Source organism: Zeugodacus cucurbitae, chromosome 3 (genome assembly GCF_028554725.1).
Source record: "Zeugodacus cucurbitae isolate PBARC_wt_2022May chromosome 3, idZeuCucr1.2, whole genome shotgun sequence".
Lineage (NCBI taxonomy): Eukaryota > Metazoa > Arthropoda > Insecta > Diptera > Tephritidae > Zeugodacus > Zeugodacus cucurbitae.
In genome coordinates, this window is record NC_071668.1 from 73,263,960 (window position 1) to 73,287,163 (window position 23,204).

The 23,204-nt window shown below is 34.5% G+C and overlaps 2 protein-coding genes across 2 annotated transcripts in view; one reads left to right on the forward strand and one right to left on the reverse strand.

Annotated features, from left to right (window-relative positions):
* Aper1_10 (protein obstructor-E) overlaps nt 1–23,204 on the forward strand; it is a 42,141-nt gene that overhangs the window by 13,251 nt on the left and 5,686 nt on the right. The window contains exons 3-4 of the mRNA XM_011190118.3: nt 9,346–9,532; nt 10,063–10,181. Coding sequence (XP_011188420.1) covers nt 9,346–9,532; nt 10,063–10,181 — 306 coding nt within the window. The remainder of the gene's footprint in view (nt 1–9,345; nt 9,533–10,062; nt 10,182–23,204) is intronic.
* On the reverse strand, nt 19,328–20,604 carry LOC105215925 (angiopoietin-4). The gene is made up of 4 exons (XM_011190117.3): nt 20,355–20,604; nt 20,224–20,289; nt 19,609–20,169; nt 19,328–19,555 (listed from the first exon to the last, which is right to left on the reverse strand). Exons 1-4 carry the CDS (start codon nt 20,546–20,548, stop codon nt 19,396–19,398), a joined length of 981 nt encoding a protein of 326 aa, XP_011188419.1. The 5' UTR covers nt 20,549–20,604; the 3' UTR covers nt 19,328–19,395.

A 23,204-nucleotide genomic window follows, 5' to 3' on the forward strand; every position in this document is an offset into this window, starting at 1 on the left:
TTTACATATTTGCCTCAAAACTTTAAATTCGTTCGACGTGTTAAATATTGCACAAATGCACGAACTTACCAAAATGGACTAAATGCCCCACATACAATTAAATTAAATTACGCTACAAATACATGCATAGTTTCAATTATGTAACTACTTGTTTGCTATTGTGTTTATAAATACCGAAAATACCTTTAGACTAATAAGTGTTGTGGCTGGTTGGGGGTCAAAGGGGAAACTGTTTTCCATGAAAACTTGAAATAATTATATGGATTAGATGTAAATATTTTGTTATCAAAACTATGTTTGTGGGTGTATAAATATACATAGAAACGAAATGCCAGCCCGACTGGAACAAAATTACAAATTAATAGATTAAAGGTTCAGTTTAGCGAAAGAAAATCGATCTCAGTATCTGTTTATATATAGGTTATTCAGAGTTTATACTCTGGTTCCTTATAACGCTTTATAACACTTTTGACATTTCCCTCTCTCTCTCTCTCCTAAATCATTGGTCTCTCTTCTACTCTCCTCTAAACTCCTCACTTCTCAACTCCACTATGTGCTTAACCTTAGGGTTTCACGGAGGAAGCTTGAAAGAAAACTCAAATTTCATTAAAATGTTACTAATTCTGAATGGCATATAAGTTAAGTTAAGCTTGGATTAGATTTCTAAAAAAAAAATTATTGAAAAAATCATAAATTACCTATAGGGCATTTAACCATTAATATCATTATCAGCCGTGATTTCAACGGTATCAAATCAATCCAAGTATTAAGTGCATTAGTTAAAAGGGAATATTCGCCACAATTATTTGTTGAAAGCCAATTCTATTTTACTGCCAGCTTACTTGTTGTACACGACGGATAAAAATATATATAAATATAAATATATGAAAATCTATAATATATATTTATCTATATAGGTACCTCTGTAATGCCTAAAATATTTATATTTATATATGGCGTAATTTCAAGCTTGCATTAATCGCATCCAATATAAGTTAATAACCCTTTAAATGTGTGTACATCAGTGCAATTCATATAATACAAGTATATCTATTATTATTATAACTGTTTCAATATATATGCCAGCGCTTTGCTGCGGTCTCTTTCACCACAAATTCAACAATTCGAAAATGATTTTAGTCCGTTTTCACTTAATTATTGGCAACAATTCACATTGCCAGCTTTATTTTGATTATATTTACATTTGTCTGTACATATATTGTTGGTTATTTAATTGAATCATTTGACCAAATTAGTTGTCGACAAATGGTGGTCTATATAATTTGTATAAACAGGTATTTAATTGAATAGTGACGGTTTGAGGTTAAATGTGCGGAGTTTTCTCGTCGCGATTTTCATTCATATTTAACGGTAGTAAATTTAAGAGTAGTACTTTAATTATACGGCTCTTAAAAGTAACTCTTTATGCTATCCCGTTGGATACTTTATAAGGAATGTTTCAAGATTGGATTGTTATTTTTGGAAGACCTACGACTTATATCAATCCACATGGCTAAAATTGAGGCAGTAGTCTGCTTTACAGGCTTAAAAAAATCGATTTTTTTGTTTTGTTTTAAATCTCTTCCAAAACTATCCAAGAATATGTCTTTAAAATTCCAGAGACCAATTCGACATATTTTCGAAGCTAGAGCAGTTTTAGTGGTTGAGCGTCGAACAGGTGCAAATGCTCAGGCAGACTTTAAAGCGCGTTTTCTCAAGTTTTCATTTTCACAAGTGTTAGAAAACAGTGCCGGCGGAAGCAAAAAGAATAAATGTCCGATCGAAAAAAACCAAAGTGATCTAGCTTCAGTATTAAATTATCTGCTATTTGAACTAAAAAAGTTGGACAAAAGTATTATTTAAACTACTTGTTTTGCAACTTAAAATCATTTTTCTTAAAAAAAGTGATTTTTTTTTATTAAACTTCGAAAAAATTTGGAATTTTATAACTTCTTCGGTATTTTTTTAGTTCATAAAGAAAAGAAACTTATAAAAGTTAAAAAAAAAATGTTCGTATGCTTCAGATGCATAGCACGACCTCCATCACCGGCACCGATTTACAAGTGCAGACTCCAGGCGCTCCAGAAAAATACTTACAACTTTGAAAAACTTTCAATATTTTTTAATAATAAATATTGTTTTTTAAGCCTTAAATATAGTACACTATCGTCTTAAAATTCCGTTTACCACAATAATTTCCTTCCCTTTCAAAAAAAAAAAAAATTGCTAAAAAAACGCTTTTTTCGGCTTCTAAAGCAGACTACTGCCTTGAGTAGATTTGAATTTTTATAGTGTGTACCCCTGTTATTTTTGTATTTTAATCACCGTACTCTATTTTAGAATTGATATCAATGAAATTAATCGAGGATAATACCAGTTTGATGGGGCTTCCGCATAAGAATTTATGAGATTTTTGTTGCCAAAAAGTACTTGAGTGTCTCTGTTGCAATCTAGCGTGAGAAGTATCTCGAATCCCAGTCTATAACTTTAGTTTTTTGTTAATTTTCCATTTTCGTTATATCTAAGGTCATAACGATTTCGGCACCCAACAAATTTTAGAACAAAAGTCGATCGTTCTCAAAGAATTTTGTAGCCCCTTACTGCAAGCTTGCCTAAATTCACCACACTTGTGGCATGCTAATACTCTTAGGCAGTTATTTGAAGAACTCGCTGTCATAATCTAATCAAAAGTTGCCTCACCACAATACGGTTAGGCGTTCTAACACGTAAAGCATGAAAACTGTCACCCCAAGTCAAAGAGTTTATTCTAGAACGGCATGTGGGCTCATGACAACAACTGCAACAACTCAAAGAAAATTTTATTCTCGAGTTATGTTAGTGTAATGTCAGGCTCTCTCTCTGCTGCCTAGTGACTTCTATCAAGAAATGAGTAAACTTGTTAATATTGTTAGGCAACATCCTCATGTAATCAAGACAAAATGCAACGCTGCGTCAACTAAATTAGCATTTAGTATGCGTGTTGGAATTTTTGTTGATAACAACAAACGCTTACAACACAAAATTGCTCGCATTTTGCTAGCAGCTTGTTGAACTCTGTGCAAAAGCGGGGGCGTGTCACTTTCATATACATACATACTCGTATATGCCGCTAAGCAGTTTTAATATCTAATCAGACATATTGCTGCTGCACTTGCCTGCAACTGCATGGTGACGCGACGGCATGTTGCTGAGGCTAAAATTAGCGTTTTGGGATTAATTAAGTGCCACTTGAAAATGTTAAACACGCTGCTAAGCGCAAGCACTTGTCGCCTACGGCACGAGTTTGAGGTTATGTAAACTACGTTGAATGTAAAAGCGACTGCCGGATGCAGCAGATAGTGGCAGTTAGAGCCAAAGAAGCGCGCTCGTGTTTGTGTGTGTGTGTGTGAAACTATGTCACAAGTGCAATTTTAATTACACACATAAGTTTACAGCTACATTAGCTTAGTAGATATCTCAACGATTTTAATATTCTCACACATACATACATACACACACATATGTTTCATAAGTTCATACATAATATACGAGTATATATACCATTGATATCCCCTTTGGGCCTACCTAATACACATACATATATAAGAGTAATGGAATTATAGCAAGCACATAACTTACATAGTATTCCCATATCGGTAATTTTGTAATCGGTTAAGTGCAATCCATATAATTTGCGTGGCATTGCTGTAAAAGTGTGCGTTTGCATGTATGTGTGCACGTCAAAGGCCGTGATAATTTGTAATTAATGATGACTCGTTTTAGGCGAAAGTGGGCCAAGACAATGCATTAGCAGCTTTTTACTTTATTTACTTAGAGAGATGTGCAAAAATGTAGTGAATGCTCAGTAATTGACTATTTTTTTGGAAGATTCTTAATATATTTTGGAGATACTGCTATTTTTTTTTTTGGTAAATCGGGGTAGGCACCTGCTCTGCTAAAACTAAATCTGAGTTCGAGAGACTTCAATAAGTTTGATGAGATTTTGAAGCTGCTTTGATGCTGATTGTCTTGACTATGGCAATAATAATACATTCAAAGAAAAGGAAAGGTCGAAAGAGTTTGAAAAAAAAAATCTCCTTAAGGGGTTATATACAGTTGGAATTTTAAAAAAATCGATTTTTTTATTTAATTTTCTTACAGCCCTATTCTGTGCACTTGACAAAATAACAAAAACATTGAAATTTTTTTCAAATTTTTATCAAGTAAAAAATTTTTTGGTATTCTGTGACAATTTTGATAAAATAAAAAGCTTGAGTACGCATAGCTTTTCCCCACACGTGTGGGAAAGAAAATAATGTAAACAGGAACAGCTGATTTCTGTCCAATTATATTGAAATGAATTGAAAAATTTATTTGAATTATTCTATAAAGTACGTTTTCACATGCATTTCAATTTTTGTTACAAAATAGTTAGTAATTTAACTTCAATTTCAGAATAAATTTGCTCTTGGTCTAGACGTGAAGTTTCTGAGAGTGCGCAAATATTCCATGCTCCGAATCTGGCCCTATTTTTCATGCATAAAGTCGTTATTTGTATGAGTGTTTGTTTTAACCGAGCCTTCTTCATTGTAGCTTCATTAATAAGTTTGGTTTACGATTGACCGGTTATCAGCCTATCTATCCGATTCTAATGAGATATCGACTGAAGCGTCCCGGACCTGATGCAAAGTTTTTGATTTGGTTTTACAACCCCATTCCCAGATCCCCCCTAATCTTTTGGTCCCCCGCAAAGCCATAGAATACTATATAATATAATACATCTACATATGTACATATGTCCTTTATAATATATTTAAAAATATTTGGAAAGCAATTTTGATTTAGTTGGTAGTTATGTTTAGCTTTAGAAAAGTTTTTTGGGGACTACGAAATCTTTGTTCATTATTGGCAAAAAGCTGAAGCTGTAATCGTATGTAATACAGAGAAAACAATGTCCTCAAAGTTACCCTCATTATCTTAATATTTTATATAAAAAAGGGAAAAATAAACTTCTTAATATAAAAACGGCTCAATACCGCGAGCCATCAACATGTTCATATGTTTCCTCTTTGTATAGAAATAACGACAAAAGTAAAATATCTCCATTGCAACAAATTCACTTTCACACCCATCCACAACCAGATATTTTATTTGTCAAGAGCATTTTACTTCTTAACAACTTATAAAGAAAAAAGCTTTTTATTTTAGACACAGAATACGAAATGCTTGATAAATTTCAAATTTTTACAAATTAGAAATTTGTTGAATTTGTAAAGTGCACAGAATAGGGCTGTTAATGTACATATATTTAAGAATACACACAGAAAATTTCATATCGTTCCGGTGAATATTTTCAAAGTTACAAGCAAATTTGAAAAGGCGTTTCAGAGTGCTTGGAAGTACAGGGTCCAAACTTTAAACGCGTTTTTCTCAAAATGGTGTTTTCAAAGTCAGTGACCAACATTACTCGAAAACGGCTAGACCGATTAGTCTCAAATTTTAACACGGCCTTCTTAAATATATTTTTTAGTGATTAATCGAAGATTTTTTCTCTCCGATAAATATTTTTTTTTTTATAAACAATTTAAGGCCGAAATTTCGGTGAAGAATCGATTTTTTTTTTGAGAAACCGCCATTTTGTCAAAAAATTTTATTTTGCTTATTCCTTCGATTAATTACTAGATTTAACATTATTTTAACGAAATCTGTTTGGTTTTTTAATTTCGGATGATCCAGTTCCGAGATATAGTGGTCACCGCAAAACGTCTTTTTTGAGAGGAGCTCCTGGAGATCAGCTGTAGCTCTTTTTCAAATAAATATTTTTACTAGTACTAAGTCTTAAAATACAGTTAAAAAATACCACAATATGTGTATAAATTTTTGGATCAATAAATTCAAAAGTTTTCTCAGAAAAAATTCTGGAAAATTCACTTTTTTTCGGCCATCTAACTGTATATAACCCCTTAAACACCCATATGTCGATAGTGTAGTAGCTAACTCTCTTATCGCCACATCCATGCTCAGTTCAGACTACCCAAGAACTGAGAATAATACTTTAAAATTAGAAGAATTAGAAAAAGATTTTCTTATCTCTGAGATCTGTAAATCTTTGCTTCATTCGACAAATCCAACATGGTTCACCACTGTAATAACGACTATCTAAACATTAGATGTATTGGGTCGTTCATAAAATAATTTCGTTTTTTAAACCCGATCTTTGTATTGTGTAAGACATTTTATGAAATTATATGTTCTTAATCTTACAAGATTCCGGTGTAGACATTGATTCCATGCTCATAAAATTGTTGATCCTAGCAGTCACAAAATTGGACGTCCTAATTTGAGGTGAAGGTTTTTCCATCCAAAAAAAGCACAAGTAATAATCCGAAGGTGCAAAGTCTCGATGATATGGTGGAGTTTCATTCAAGCTGCAAAAGCTTTTAGCGAGTCATCAAACTTGTATGAGGTCTCCCATTATCCTGGTGGAACACTACACCTTTTCTACTGATCAACTCTGGCCTCTTCTGTTTGAGTGAATCACTTCATTTGTCTAGCTGATCAGAATACACTTCAGAATTAATCGCGGTATTGTCCAGCAAAACCTCAAACGATCTTAAAACCTTAACGAACCCTTTGAAATTCTAACAAACAGACAACATAACCTTTTCTTTTGGTGTCTATCGGCCTTCAAAGTGGTTTGATCGGGTTCATCCTTTTTGAGCATGACGGTTTGCATTCATTAGAGTTCGTATTACGCTTTCTCTTTCTCTCTCTTTCATTCACTCGCCTATACCTTACTTATAATTCCCATCCGGTTTATTAATTTTATAATTTAGGCTGACAGAAACGTGGCTTCTAATAAAATCTTCTAAATATACAAATTATAAGCGTTAAAGACTGTTTATTAATTTTAAAATTTGCTATCAAAGAATCTACAAATAATTGTCGCTGTCTTTTTCAATATTTCTATCTTTGTACTCGTCCTAAAATAGATGCCTTTCACTTTTATTGACACAACCCCACACTCTCGTCTTATCTACACTTATCAACTTATATTTTTATAGCGATTCTAAATTTATTTTTCTCATCTTTTGAGCGTTTTTCACATTTCAACGGAACGACTCGGTACTTTCCCGCAACTCATATTTATGAAAACAAAGTAGTTACTTCTCTGAGAAACACTGCCACATATGGATAGATAGTATATATATTTTGCACAAATATTTGCTATGAAAACTACTTTGTGGTGAGCGACAAATACAACAAATATGAGTATGCAGTGTTGCAAGTAATTGCGTAAATAACGGTAAGACGTAAAGTGGCAAGTTGCAAGTTGAAAGTGGCAGCTGCACGTAAAGGTACTTAAGACAGACGGATTGGCAGGCAGATAAGCACCCTCACATGCATAGACGGATATCGAAAGTAACACAACAACAACAATAAAATAGAGAAATTACTTGACGGTTTTTAGAAATCGAAAAGTGACGTTTGTGGTTGCAAAAATTATGAAAATAAAATGGTAGAAGCGAGTCATGTATAAAATGTTGCAGAGCGTATGACAGCCACATACATGCAACAAGTTGATGTGTGGTGCTTGGTAAAATATATACCTATACTAAGTTGTAGGTGTTGTTGTTAGTTGTAGTATATATGTAGTAGTACAATCTTTTTGTTAAAAATTAATGTTTTGATATTTGTTGGTGTGAGTGTGTTTAGTATATGTTGGGCGTAGTGCCATTGACAGGGAGTGAAGTATTTAGTATGTGCGAGTATATGATTATTCTTGATGAATAGGATTTATGAAAAATAAAATAAAGTATATCTAAATTGAAAATATGAAGAATCAAATTGCAAATTATAACATAACACATTTATTCGGAAAAAATGTAATTTTTTAAGTCCCAAAATATATATCGAAAATCAAAATTTTTAATTAGAATTCATAAAAAAAATTATTTCCTATATAATTAAAAACAAGTAAGGAAGGGCTAATTTCGGGAGTAACCGAACATTTTATACTCTCGCAACTTATTTATTTAACTTTATTTATATTATATAATACAAAATTTGACCCACATATTCGTCATATATATTGTATAAAGTCCATTGAAAGTTGGAAACCCTAATATTAGGTTAGAAGCACCGAGGTCCTCGTGTTCGTTATATGGGGCCTTAAAAACCTATGGTCCGATTTCGGCGATTTTTAGAATGGGGCTGCCACGCTATTAACATAGTATTTGTGCAAAGTTCTGCACCGATATCTTCACTTTATATATTGTAAAGTAAACGATTCAGATTGTCTTCACAGTTATGGTATATAGGAAGTAAGTGTGGTTGTGAAGCGATTTGGCCTATTTTCACAACATATCATTGGGATATAAGGAAACTATTACAAACCAAGTTTCATTGAAATCGGTCGAGCAGTTCCTGAGGTATGGTTTTTGACCCATAAGTGGGCGACGTCACGCTCATTTTCCATTTTGTAAAAAAATCTGAATGCAGCTTCCATCTGCCATTTCTTATGTGAAATTTAGTGTTTCTGACTTTTGTCATTAGTGAGTTAACTCACTTTTAGTCATTTTCAATCTAACCTTTGTATGGGAGGTGGGCGTGATTACTATCCGATTTCTTTCATTTTTGGACTGTATAAGGGAATGGCTAAAAGAAACGACTGCAGAAAGTTTGGTTTATACAGTTTTTTTGGTTTGCAAGATATGTAGATATCCGAGATATGTACAAAAAACCTAGTTGGGGCTGGGTCATGCCCAATTTTCAAAAAAAAAGTACGTCCAAATGTGCCCCTCCATAATGTGATCCTATGTTCCAAATTTTTCACAACTTTATTTATGGCTTAGTTATGACACTGTATAGGTTTTCGGTTTCCGCCATTTTGTGGGAGTGGCAGTGGACCGATTTTGCCCATTTTCGAAAGCAACCTCCTCAGGGTGCTAAGGAATATGTGTTTTCATTAAGATATCTAAATTTTTACTCAAGTTATCGCTTGCACGGGCAGACGGACGGACAGACATCCGGATTTTAAATCCACTCGTCATCCTGATCATTTATATATACATAACCCCATATCTGACTCTTTTATTTCTTGGTGACACAAACAACCGTTTTGTGAACAAAACTATAATACTCTGTGCAACATGTTGCGAGAGTATAAAAATTATTGAATTTCCATAAAATTATTTTTAAAAGAAGAATAAAAAGATCGCAAGAAATTATATTAACTAAAACACTTAAAAGATTTGATTTCAAAGATTTATTGAAAAAGAATTCATGAAAATGGTTATGTGTTATAAAATTCTGTATTTTTGGTTTATAGAAATATATTTCTAACATATAAACCTTTTCACACAGGCACCGCCTTAGCGCAGCGCAACAATTTCCGTAAAGGCGCCGGACATCCAACCTCACAGCGACATCTGCCAAAGCGACCAACAGATCCACCACCAACGGAAGAGGGTTACGAGGCAACAGATGAATGCCCAGAAGCAAATGGTTTCTTCCCCGATTTGGAGCAGTGCGATAAATACTATTCATGCTTGTAAGTCTAAAAATATAATATTTTTATAAGCTTACATAAACTCAATATCCAACTTTTTTTTTATTCCCTTATAGAATTTTCTAATATTTCTAAGTCCTGCCACAAATTTTTACAAATTCCCAAGAAATAAAAATAACCTTATAGAAATCAATTTAATCGTAAAAATATATCAAACGTATTACGCACAGCTCATTTAATATCACTAACAAATTAATAAACACCAAAGCACTCAGTCAGTCAACCACCTATCCTCAACAGCCGTTCGAATAAACACATTAAGTGGCAACACTTATACAAACCGTTATAAATGTCTGTCTCGTGTGTTTTTTTTTCTTTTTCGACAGCAATATTTATAATCAATATATTTCATATAAAAATAATAAATGCTTTACGCGCTAGACTAACAACAATAACAGCAAAGAATTCCAATAATACGTCTGCTGCTTCTTTTGATTTCCTACACCCCCAAACTATATAGCATAATATTTATATCGACGTTATATACTTACACATGTATTAATTAATTGCAGCGAGGGCAAATCGACCGAACGCCTCTGTGCCGATGGCTTGGTCTTCAATGATTACAGTCCTCTGGAGGAAAAATGCGATCTGCCATACAACATTGATTGCAGCAAGCGTTCCAAATTACGTGAGTAGATTATCATAATAGCCATAGACACACATACACTTACATTTATAGTTATTAAGTATTTATTTTGGGTGAGCAAACAGTTGAGGCGAACGAACAATTTGTGCTTTACTTTGTGAGGTGTGAAAATGGGTGGGCGAATTTCTTTTGTATTGTATTAAAGGATATTAAATGAAGTCAGAGGCACGAAAAAAATGAGAATTTTCAGTAATTTTGTTTCGCTATTAAATCATGTTATTTTACAAAAGTAATAATATGACATTATTATACAGTGTTTTGACTTAAAGTCACGAAAATTTAAAAAAAAAAATTATAATTTCCAAAGTTATAGCTGTCTGCGTTGCCCCAGTTTCAAACAAAGGTCCTTGCGGTGAAAACGATAAGTCCGTGGAGATTCATCTAAAATCAATCGGATAAAAAAATTAGTTTTACAAATAGATAATCCTGGGCCTGTACCAAACTTTTTTTTCAAAAATTAACAAAATGGCGGCCTCAGGAAATTTTTTTCTAGATTTTCGGGAAAAAATCAACAGCTCGGTCGGTATTAAAAAATCGAAATTTTTGAAAAAATAAATCTTTAATTCAGGCCTGAGTTTATTATGCATTCTAAAGCTGTAGAAATTTCATTAAAATCTACCGAGCGGTTTCCGAGTTACAGTTGTCACCAGTTCAAAAAACATAGTTTTGAGATAAACGCATGCAGGCTGATCTGTTGCCATGCGGTTAATTAGAGCTACTGACGCTAGTTTGCTTTGGTGAATATTTATTTGTAAGAGATGCATTAGTAATGGTTACATCTACATCATATAGAGAATCGCTTAAAAGCTCTTTCTCGGTATATAAATTTGAGAGCCTGCCCGCTAGTTCAGACTCTGAGAAGCACTCACCTTGTTCGAGGCTATCGATATCGTTCGAGGACTCCATTGGATCTTCCTCTACCTCACCCATCTCGTTATCCGAGGTAAGATGGTTGATAGCGCCGGCATCCGCTTTGTAGGTCTTCACTTTGACTTTAGTGAAGCCATAATTAATTTCACCGCCACTTCTGTTCAGCGGTTCAATTGAGTCGTTAGTTAGCAACAACAGAATCTGCATCGTGGCCCTTTTGGTCTCCACGCCTGATTCAGTTGTTGCTTCTTCGAAAGCTTTCACAAATTTCCAACCCTCCGTTGGTAGGTTTGGGTTGCAAGCTTTGATTAGCTGCATGATCTGTTCCGGCTGGGATGGTGTAGCCAATCCCAGTATCCAAACCCTTGCCCTCGGCCTGGACGGAATGTCTTTTTTGTCGACGGCTATTAGCTTGGCTCCGGGATACACCTCTCCCACCTTCGCTATAGCGGCTTTATATAGCTGGACCGACCTTTCGTCATCACAAGCTACTAGCTTGATCTGACCCTGGTACCATCCAGCATCTATGCATGACGGCGGCGGGCCTGGATTGCTTAATAGCACTTCCAGAGCCACGTTAGCCAGCGCAGCCTGTACCCATTTCCATTGGGTTCTGGGGATTTTTCCTTCGGGGTCTCCCTCATCCAGAACACCAATGATGATGCGGTTCCGGGCCACTTCCGCAAAGGATCTGTTGGGCAACTCACCCCTTGTTTTAGGCCGCTTAGCTGACGGCTTAGCCTCTTCAGCTGACCTTTGCCTTTTAGTAGCGACAACTGGCGGTTCCATGCTAAAGTTGGGTAACACCGCTTTAGCACACTCCAAGGTTTCCTGGAGCCCTTTTGTGAGCTCCACCTTTGTTGGTGGGTACCGGTGCGCTCTTCGTAAGATGTATGCAGCGCGTTTCCTCTCCGCATACTTTGCTTTTGATGGCTCTTAAAGGTAGGCCATTCTCTGGTTGATACACCAGCAACTACACACTTGGCATCTTCCTTTGCCTTCTGCCTCCGGTTGGTAGGTCTGGCTCCGGCTGCCTTTGTTGTTTTGCTGGAACTTGGCTTCGCTGAAGTTTTTGTTAAGATTAAGATTTTACTCTTAACAAAAATGCAAAACAAAAAAATATTTTTTTGAAAATTCTGACTACCCCTTAACCTTTCATTTTTAAACTAATTGAATAACAGGGTGTTTCCGACCAATCATTCAATTATTCATTATTTCTGAGTAGCTCAGTACCTCAGTAATTTTTTCCTTCAGTCCTTTAGAGTCCTCTCCTGCTTTTCTATGCTATTTCATCTATTTTCAAATTTCATCTTATTTATTACCACTAAAACTTTCCGAGTTTGACGAAATATATGATAATGCAAATATTGATAGTGTTTAACCTTAAACCCGAAATGTCTCAATATTCGCACAATTTTTTTAATACTTTTGTTTATTTATATAATCATATTGTTGCACCAGGATTGAGATATCTAGACACTTTCTCCTTCACTGTTTAGCTTGCGCTAGATTCTAGCTGAAACATCTTTGCAGGACGTATTTTGGCGAACCGGTTGATCTATTCCTAATAAATTAATGCGACTCAACAAACTCGTGAAAGGCTCAAAACGCTTTGTCGGTTCATGAGGTTATTTGCCTATCAAAGTTGGATCGCTTGTGGATTTAGCATAGGGATTTGCCATATAACCTAACCTAAGGTCAGGTTTATGTTCTTTGTTGTTCCGTGTTCCGTTCTAATGTATAGTATACGTTCGTTGATCTCGAAAGCAGGAGAAAATATTCCTATACTATATACTACATTATATATTTCATTAGAAACTTGTGTAATCACGAAGCATCGGCTTTACAATGAAATGCAAGTTCTTACATAAATGGTAGTTCTTACTTAAATATAGATAAGAAAAAATATCTGTCTAACAAAAAAAGATCTGTTCAAACTTCTAAGATTATCACTATGAGAGGTTTCCTAAGGAATTTGTATTATAATGAGAGGATCTTAGATACATATCTCTAAGTCCTTAATTTAACTAAACAACCTTCTCTTTTAGAACTTGTACTGTTAATGGTTTCTAGTATATCTCTTTTGATTTTGATATTCCTCTAGTTTCGGAACACTTGTCACTTTCGTTATGGATCAATTTGTAGTCAAAAGAAAATGAGGATAGAGTTCCTCCGAGAGGCCACAGCTCTCTTAGGTTTTATTCACTAATTTTCCATTTCTTTATGAATCTTTTTGACTCTAAAGTCACTTAGTAGGAGAGTACTTGTTCATTAATGAAATAATTTTAGAACTATTTAAGGTAGATCACCGTATAGAAGCAGTTTTTTTTCCAGAAGGAGTAATTTGTATCTGGAGCTTCTAAGTTATCTTTGTTTGGTTCTTGGAACACAAGTGATGAGCCTTTAGGGTTTTAAAATTTAAACGGGAAAGGAATGACAAGTAATGTGATTTAAACATTTTAGCATAACATATTTTGTAGCTAAACCAAAATAAAACTGGTAACAGAGAGATTACATACGCTTACACACAAACTTAGTTCAGCATGCCCCAGTAAGCTATTTTTATAACAAGCGTGGATGAGACGTGAGCGGATTCGTTAATGAACTTAAAGTGGCGGCAGCTGGTTCACCAAGGAGCGGCAACTCATATTCACACATATACCATATACATTGGTGTACATATGGTTGTATAACTGTGCGTCGATTTTTCCGATAGGTGTGAATATTAACGCAGTGGTTTGGAAAACATTTGTTGGGTGTGAGAAAATGCCTTTCATGGTCCAATGTGTGTGGATAATATGTGAGTATGAAAAGTTGTTTTTGTATTGATTTTGTACTACGAGACTTTGTTTTTGTTTTGTTGGGTTTCCGCTTTGCAAACCCATATATTTCTATATAATTAGCCATTTTACTGCCCATGTCATGTTGACAGCAGTCCAGTGAACTATGGCTTTTCAACGGTCACGTGTCCACATCGGTGTTATTTGATGGTTGCATAACTTTGATGTGTTTGACGCCGAAGTTGACTGCGAAATGCACAAGAGAGTTGCGTAACATATTACATACTTTTTGAGGGCATTAGAAATTAGTAAGCTACTGTAGTCTTATAATTTTAAAATATATTCAAGTGATTTCATTGAAATATCATGGTGGATATAAACGGCATAAAGTAAACTGAAATGTCGAAAAACATTATATTGGAGTTAGGAGATGGTCTGGGGTGTTTTAATTTTTGGAATAGTTCTGGGATTGAAACTAAAGTACATATACTTGAAAAAATATTTCCATTCGATATGTCACATATTGGCCCGTGTTTCCGGCATAAAGTTAACCGAAAGTTCGTAAATTATTATATTTAGTATAAGATGACTAGACCCCCATCGAATGTTCAAAAATCATTATATTAGATAAATGAAGACTAAGGGTGTTTTATCCGTTTTTAGTATCAGACTACAATTTTATTAGAATAATTGATCGTTAAATATCAATAAGATATCTTTGAGATGAACCGATATTTCCGGTTTCCGGTCACTCATAGGCACTGCGGTCCTGATATTCGTTATCTAGGGTCTCAAAAAGTGAGTTTCTTTGTTTCTTCAATTTCATTCTACAAAACACCAATAATGTAGTGTTTATTCGTTCTATCGAAAAATTAAGTCATATAAATTTCTATCGACATAACCTCCAGATCCGAAAATTGTCTGTATTCTTAAATTAAACGTAAGAGCATCAAGAGCTAAAGTTTAGCTGCCATATATTCTAAAAATTATTTTTCAAAAGCGACTTTATCGCTTAACTGGCGGCAAAGATGGTATAAAACGTCAAAGTCACATACATAAATGTAAACAAACAAAATCATTTGACATGCAGCAAAGATTTTAGTGATTTTAAATTACACTAAAAAACTGAATTTGCGCTTACCGAAGAGATAAGAAAGCTGTGTGTACGCAGTCGATTTTCAATCGAAAACCACTTAAGTAGTCTGCGCGTAGATTTCTTTTACTGTTCTTCTTCTACTGTATATTTCGCTCCTTTCTACGCGCCCTCTGTGCTTTCATTAAAATGCAAGTAACGTAAAATGCGTAAATTGTAACATGCCGCGCATAGAAAATGTGGGGTAAATGCGAAGACTTGACATACTTTCGCGCTGCTTATGGCGTACTCTCTTTATTTTTTCTACTATTTTCATTTTTTGTTTCATATTTGGTTTATGGATTTGATTCTTTTTGTCCAAGTTCAATAGAATACAGATTTTATTTGATTAGTAGTCGCAGTGTAATCGTTGCGGGCATTCGAAAATATGAAATATCTTATACAGTTGCTGGTTATTTATGTTTATTGTTCGAGTGTATGAGTTGGCGGTACTCATGAGTATATGTACCAGTAGTGAGATCAAAACGATGAAGTTGTCATGCTATTGGCATAATTTTTAAAATTCAGCGCATAAAACATTTATCACTTGACAATCTTTGTCAGTGCTCATGCCACTCAAAAGTGTAGCGAAATTTAAAATGGTGCTATGATTGGAATAAGTAACATTATTTATTTTCATTACTGGCCGAAAATTGAACCAATGTATGAAACTCAATAACTTAAAAACAATCTGATGATCACTTATTTGACGCAGTGAGTTCATGGAGGAGGTACATATCTATCATAGGGATGCAATGATCCTTTGGCATATTTTTGAAAGTTTGAGATCTCTTCAAGAAATAGTTAAACTATAATTTATGAATGTGTTTTCATTAACATAGGCTTTAGAACTACACTAGCCTAATTATCCGTTCTCCTTCTCAATCTGATTTCCTTCACTCTAATTCGAAGTCAGATTTTGTCTAAGATGATCGACCCAGAGCGATAGGGAAACGGGTTATAATGATCTCCTGTACTTTATAAGAAGTTTGACTGCTCTCCTTATACAGTTACCTAATTTAAACTTATGTTTACACAATAGCTGGTCCAGCAAGCTTAAAACGATTGCTTTTTTAAGTTAAAATTTAATTTATAGCTTTCTTTTTAATATTTTTCATATAAGTAATGAATAAAGTCCATGTTTTAGTCTCCATAGCAATCTATTCAGCAAAGGGACTTCCATATATGTATTTAGCTGGATTCGACAATTCAAACTGTCTATCTTCTTTTTTCTATGAAGTCGAATACAGATACTGTTATTCATCGAACAACTATACATTGTCTCTCTCTCTCTCGTTGTTTTGACTTACACATTCTTGTTTTCTCTCGATCTCTCTCTCTTTGTTTCTTTGCATAACACTTTGTTATTTCTCTATCTGTCTCTCTAGTCGAATACAGATACCGTTATTCTACCATCGACTATTTTTTTCTCTCTTTCTCTAATATCTCTTTGTTCTCTCTTTTTCTCTCTATCTCTATCTATCTCTTTGTTCTCTCTTTCTCTTTCTATCCCTCTATCTTTTTGTTTCTTTTCATAACCCTTAGTTCTTTCTTTCTCTCTCTCTGTCATGTTGAATACAGATACTGTTATTCATCTAACAACTCTACCTTGTCTCTCTCTTTCTTTTATTATTTTCATATTTCCTCGTTTGGTCAAAGTGATCGTTTTCATTTTAGATTTTACCTCGGTTACAGCGCACTTTAAGTTTTGCCGTCGCCTCAAGGCATTTACGCTGACTTTTACACAATTTTTGTAATTCTCGGACGGTTTAAGAAATTAGTTTTTCATACTTAATATCATAATGATATAAGAATCTTTCTTCAAGTCTGCTTAGTAATGCAAGCTTTTATTGAAACACATACGATTCTCTATAAAAATACCAAATTATATATATTTATAGATTTTTTGAATTCTATATGACTATTTTTAAAGCCTCAAATCTCCATTTTCAATACATACCACATTCTTATTGCACATTTTATACCTTTCTCTACTACTGCATGACCATTCGTGCATACCATTCATATATCGATACCTCTGTGTATAGTTAAGTATTTTATAGCTGCGCTGTGGGGCAACTTGTGCGGTCATTTTGTCGAATTAAAATCAATTACTGCCCATAGTATTATAGATTGCGGTGCAGGCAGACAGCTAGCGTACACTTAGGGGCACACACATAGAGGACACAGAGATACAAATACATAGATATATATTATATATAAAAGTAAGCGCTATGCATTTTATATGTTGCAACACCAATGCTGTTGAGTTTTTCGCAAAAATTTCACTGCAAAACTGCAGCGTCAGCTGTGAAGCACCGCGCAAGAGGAATGCAATGCAAACGTGCCTAAGTGCGTGGTTTACGAAAACTACAAGCACAAGTATGATTCAACATAAATTAGCCGACGAAGTTTACATTAAACCGCTGCTAAGTTGGCTGCTTAGCTATTTTCGAGTTGATTGAATGTGCAGCGAATTGTTGCAAAGGTTACACTTTTGCTCACACGAACTCAAGCGCATGCAAGCACATCTCTGTATGTCTGAAATTGTAGTCCTTTCATAGCAAGGCAATTTTCGAACAGCTGCTGCTTCTGCTAGAATCACTTAACACATTTGCTTAAGCATGTCTTTAGCACTTGCCTGCACTTAACCTTTATCGAAGATTATCTTTTAATGCGCTCGTTGCAAACGTGTATGGCGCAATTTAATGATATTTTACAGCGCCGTAAAAGTTGTGCGGATTGCAGCAGATTACGCGTATCATTGGTTATGCGATATACAAGCGGGTATTATTATGTCAGTGTTAAATAGTTGCATATTGTTAAACTGCTTAAAACAACCACCTCGGTACACGGTGAATTTTAAGCGCTTGAGTCGTGAACTTTAAGCGCTGTCGCTTTGCATTCTTTTTAAAGGTGAACAAGTTGCATGTGCGATAGTGGTTTATGGTAAAAGTAAGTTAAAGCTGGTGGTGTTATTATTTTTAATCTAGTAAATTATCAATTTATGCCTCTTCCAACTATGGCTGTCTTCTTAATATTCCATTGAATAACTTTCTTTGTTTCTAGGGTAACTATCTCTATAAGTTTTCGACTCTATATCTGTTGTAAATGATTTTATTTTTTATTTCTCACTTCCCATAGAAATTTCACAAGCAATTGTTGTTCTTTTAGCTGCCTAATAAGTTTCTCTAACAGTTTTCAGTCAAATCCATTCGAGTTCCATAGACCCGACTCTCATGACAACATATACCCCTCTCTCTCACTTGTTTACCTATATTTTCGGTGAAAAATTACCCTTAGGCACTGAGTTCTTCATGTTTGATATCAGGGCCCTTGAAAAGTCATGGTCCGATTTTGACAATTTTTCCTCAAGTGATGTCACAGCTCAAATACAGTATTTGTGTAAAGTTTTATTTCGCTTAGTCAAAGATGTCTTTAACTAATAAGACACAAAAACGTATTTTGCCCTAAACCACATCAAGCGAGCATGCGTTTTTGTCTTGTCTTGGTCGGTGTGGATTGTCATATATGAATCCATGGAATGTTGTATCAGACAAGAAAATACGTTTTGACTAATTAGGTGTGGGTTGTAAGGTTATACTATACACGATTGTTTCTCATCTCATCTCATCTAACACTATCCTAAAGTCTATTCAACATATCTAGTATGTGTTTTCAGCTCTACCTTCTATTTTCTAGTTTTTGACAATATCATTCGCATTGATAGTAAACATTCAGTGTTGATTAGCTACATTTTTGCACCAGGTCTCACATTCTTTTTATCTCATATTATCTCAGATACTGTTTCAGAGCTTTAAAGAAATATATATATATTTTCATCTAATTGTCTTTGTGTAAGTAGTAATATTCTGGTAGACACAGTTCTCTTGACTTCTTCAACCATCCCTCTAACATATTTTGCAGTCGTCGTATACATTTTATATTGAACTTCTGAGGCTTCATTGAAAAGTATTTCATGTTCTTGGATTTCTATGGTCAGTTTTTCTATACTTCTATCTGCTCTGAATCTCCTTGAGCTTAGTGTTTTCCTCGATCTTATAATCTTATCAGCCTAAAACACATTTGAATTCTCTTATTACTCTCTCTCTCTCTATACGTCTATACTATTTTTTTATTTCTTTCACAATTTGAGATTTCTTTCAGCCTTTTCCTACACGACCTTAAAGGTGGCACAAGTCTTGATTCTCCAGCCAATCTGGCTTATTTGGTGCCACTGCTTGTTCACTTTTTGTTAACTACTCTTTCCACTTTCTGCTTTCAAGTCTGGACTACATTTTCACTCCACTTGTGAGCTTTTTATTATTTCGATTCGTAATGTAATTTCAAATGGTAAATTGTACTCTTTCGTAAATCAAAATATTTTCAATATTTTCTCAAATTAAAATATATTTTACAACTCCGTTTTGATCTTGAGGCAATATTTTGGTCGTATCGCCATATGCACATACTCCAGCGAATAGTTCATGCCCAATGTGGTCTTATTATCCCATATAATGCCAACCTGCTGCTTTACCTCCCACTTCGTTGGCGCATACATGCCATTTAACTTACTGCAAGTAAAGTATAATTCGTAAAACTAAAATCAAAAACAAATATTATTCACCTCTTAGCGCAACCCTCCTTCCACCAGCCGCCAACCTTCTCCTTGCCAATACAATATCCCACGCGATCTCTCGTACGAAATTTGTAACCAATCAACTTACTCAGCTCATCCGACGCATTACCGCTGAATTTCCCCACCATTTTCAAGGCATACTGTTCACCCTCATCGCCAATAGCGAAATGATCATAGTTCGCAATCTCATCCACACTATCGCTATTCAAACGCATGACAATGCGTAACTCCTGCGGCTCATCGCTCGTCAGCCAAAAAAGCGATTGCATGCCGACAAAGAAACTCTTATAAGGATCGCCGAAACCCGCCTTGTAGTCAGGCCATCTGAGATTGAATTCGGTATCCTTGTCTTGACGCCTGTGCACAACGGTCCAGGGGCAACCCCCATCCACATCGGACAAACAGTAGACGTTGATCGGCGTATAGCCGGAAATGTGTAAGCTGTAGACATCGTCGCGATCACGCACACCCGGCGGCAGTATATCCGCGCAGGTCTTGGGAAAGCGCAACAGCAGACGCTTCGTAAAGGTGTCGCTCAGTGAGCTTACGCTGTGGAATTTATTTCAGTTACTTAGCTACATATTTATTTGTGTCTCAACTTACGTTTTCTGCATTAGATCGCCCAACTGTTTCATTGTCACGGGCATTTCTTGATCTTGTTGCAGTTCACTGTAATCAATTTAAATGTGAAAATGTTTAATGTCAATTTTTGAGCCAAAAATTCTGTCTCCCACCTTGTTTGCGCCTCCGCTCTTACGCTTTTGTTGCATTGCTTCACCAAATTACGCATTGTTTCGTCCACTATGATGGTCATGAAATCCGCATCATTCGCACTACGTTCATAGCGATTTGCCGAAATAGTTGGTGTTTGCACTAAAGCTGTTATCAGCAATGAACAAATTAATAATTGCTTCCTGAAATGCAACATCTCGTGTGTTGATTAACTGACTGACTGCACTTGAACATCACCAGCGGCTTGAGTTCTGTACTAAATTTTACGTTGTATGAGATAAGTTCGACGTCTTATCAGCTTTCTATTCTCTATGCTAAATAGTTATACTTGATTAGAATATGTGAATGTTCGAGTTAAAATATGGCAATATTTCACTGATTGCTGTTGATAACGTGGGAACTAAGTTGACTGATTAACAAAACAACAAACTATATGAACAAATTGAAGATAGGTTTTTTTTTTCAATGGATTAAGCTTCTTACGTCATCGAACCGGTAGAGTTTTGTTACGGTTTTATGTTGATATATGCTGCTGTAATGTTTTGAATTCTCAAAAAAAGTATTAAGACGAGATAGTTAGTTGAAAATTATGTTCGAGCAACTACTGCAATTTTTTTCAGATCTGCCTTTCTGTTTAATGACAATGGTTCCATTAGTATCTCTATATGCATGACTGAGTGGGTCTTCCATTGTTTTCATAATAAATATCAGGGGTTCATAATACATATAATATTTTCATATTGGATTTTTTTTATCAAGAATCTTGTATTAGAATGCCGTTATATATTAGAAAGTGTCGACTAATATACCTAATGTGCCTTTAAGTCTAGCTGAGACCAATTATTCCTAGTATGTTGGTGGAATATTTGTCGTTATTTCCATGCTTGCGCCAATCTGGTTCACTATTTATTCTTACGCCAAGAGGTATTCCAACCATAATAAAACTTTGAGAGAATCTGATTTTTTTTTCTGTCTCATCTTCTTCTTATTTATAACAAAAGTATATATAGTGTCTGTTGTACTTCTCATATGTCTTTTTGGAGTCCATATTATTGACAAGAGAGAACTCTCTGTTGAATTAGAAGACTGTCTTTGTATTCTGCTGCGGTTCGTGTTGGTTTAAAAATATACGAATTTGTCTACAAAAGAAACTTTAACTGTCAGCAATGACATATGAGCCATGTTACTAGTACTCTGATGTTTTTTTAAGGAATTATTATTTCTTAATGTTTTGATGCTGTTAAATTCACCATCAGTTGACTTGGACTAGTTTTTCATAAGGCTAAATTGTGCATTAAAACCAGCAGGTTTTACATTTTGTGTAAAAAAATGTATCAAGGGGGTATTAGGGTGTTGAGGCAATACATTTCTTAATTTTGACGTTACAGGAGTACAGAGAAATAAATAAAAAATTGAAAAAGTTAAAAATTAAACAAATTCAATCAGCTGATGATGTAGGGAGTTCATCTAGAGTAATCTCGCTATGGTTGGAGCTACGGAAAAGTTGAAAGATTTTTTTCTTAAAAAATTAGTTGGAAATAATGCAAGTCCTACGATAGAGACCAGTTTGAATGTCGGGTCAGGAAAATACCTGTATTTTCGAAAAATACTTGAATTTTGAAAAATTCTGGTTTAGATATATTCTTATGCAGTTAAATTTTGAAAATATAGCATATACTCTTAAGGCAGTAGTCTGCTTTAGAAGCCGAAAAAACGTTTTCTAAAATTATTATCGATTTTTCCAAATATGTCATTTTTAAAGTCGGTGACCAGCCTACAGAAAAAACTACTGCATCGATCGTTTTGAAATTTTGAACAAATATTCTACATATATATAGCTCTCGAATGACGTCGAGTTTTTCCAAATTTTTATTACTAACAATGACTAACGAGCTCGACGCTCGGCTACTAAAACTGCTCTAGCTTCAAAAATATATCGAATTGGCCTCTGGAATTTTAAAGACATATTCTTGGATAGTTTTGGAAGAGATTTAAAACAAAAGAAAAAATCGATTTTTTGAAGCCTGTAAAGCAGACTACTGCCTTAAGTATACCAAATTCAGACAACCACTTTCTTTCGAGCTGCAGAAACGACTTTTAAGTCAGCAGGTGTTTCTCTAATGTGTTTTCAAAAGCTTGACGTATAATCTAGTCAATGTCTGTGTGTAAAGCTACACGGATATGATTTAAATTAAATTTAATATTTTCTAACAGAGGACTTCAAAATCATAAATTCTCAAAAATCAAAAATTAGTTCTTTATTTAGACGACATTATGTTCTTCCTATCCTTCCAGATTCCTACGAAATTTATGTAGACACCTTCAAACGGGGTCTTTGTAATTAAAAAAAAAAATTTTTAGAAAAATTGAATTTTTCTATAATGATAATATTTTTGCGATTTTAATTTATTTTATATTTTTTTTTCACAATTTTAACTATTTTTTTAGAAATATTCGGTTTGTATGTCAATCCATCATTTTGACTATATTTCACTCAATACAGCTCATGTCATATTTATGCTGCACAAATTGCATACAAATTGTTGTGACAAATCGTTGCTAGATAAATTGAATATAACCAATTACATCCCTGCATATTCATTAAATTCAATAAATTTATACAATTTAACCACTGCAAAGAATTGAATTTGCTTAAATTCTAGTTAAAGAAACGCACACACGCCTATATATATATACATATATAACAACGGCATTTGTGTGGAGAACCGCAATATGCATGGATGGTAGTTGAAAAGAACAAAAGCTTTTGCGCTTGTTGTTGTTGTTGCTTGGAAGAGTACGAGTTGAAACCTTGAAGCGTACAGTTAGATAGTCGTAAGTACTCAATTAAA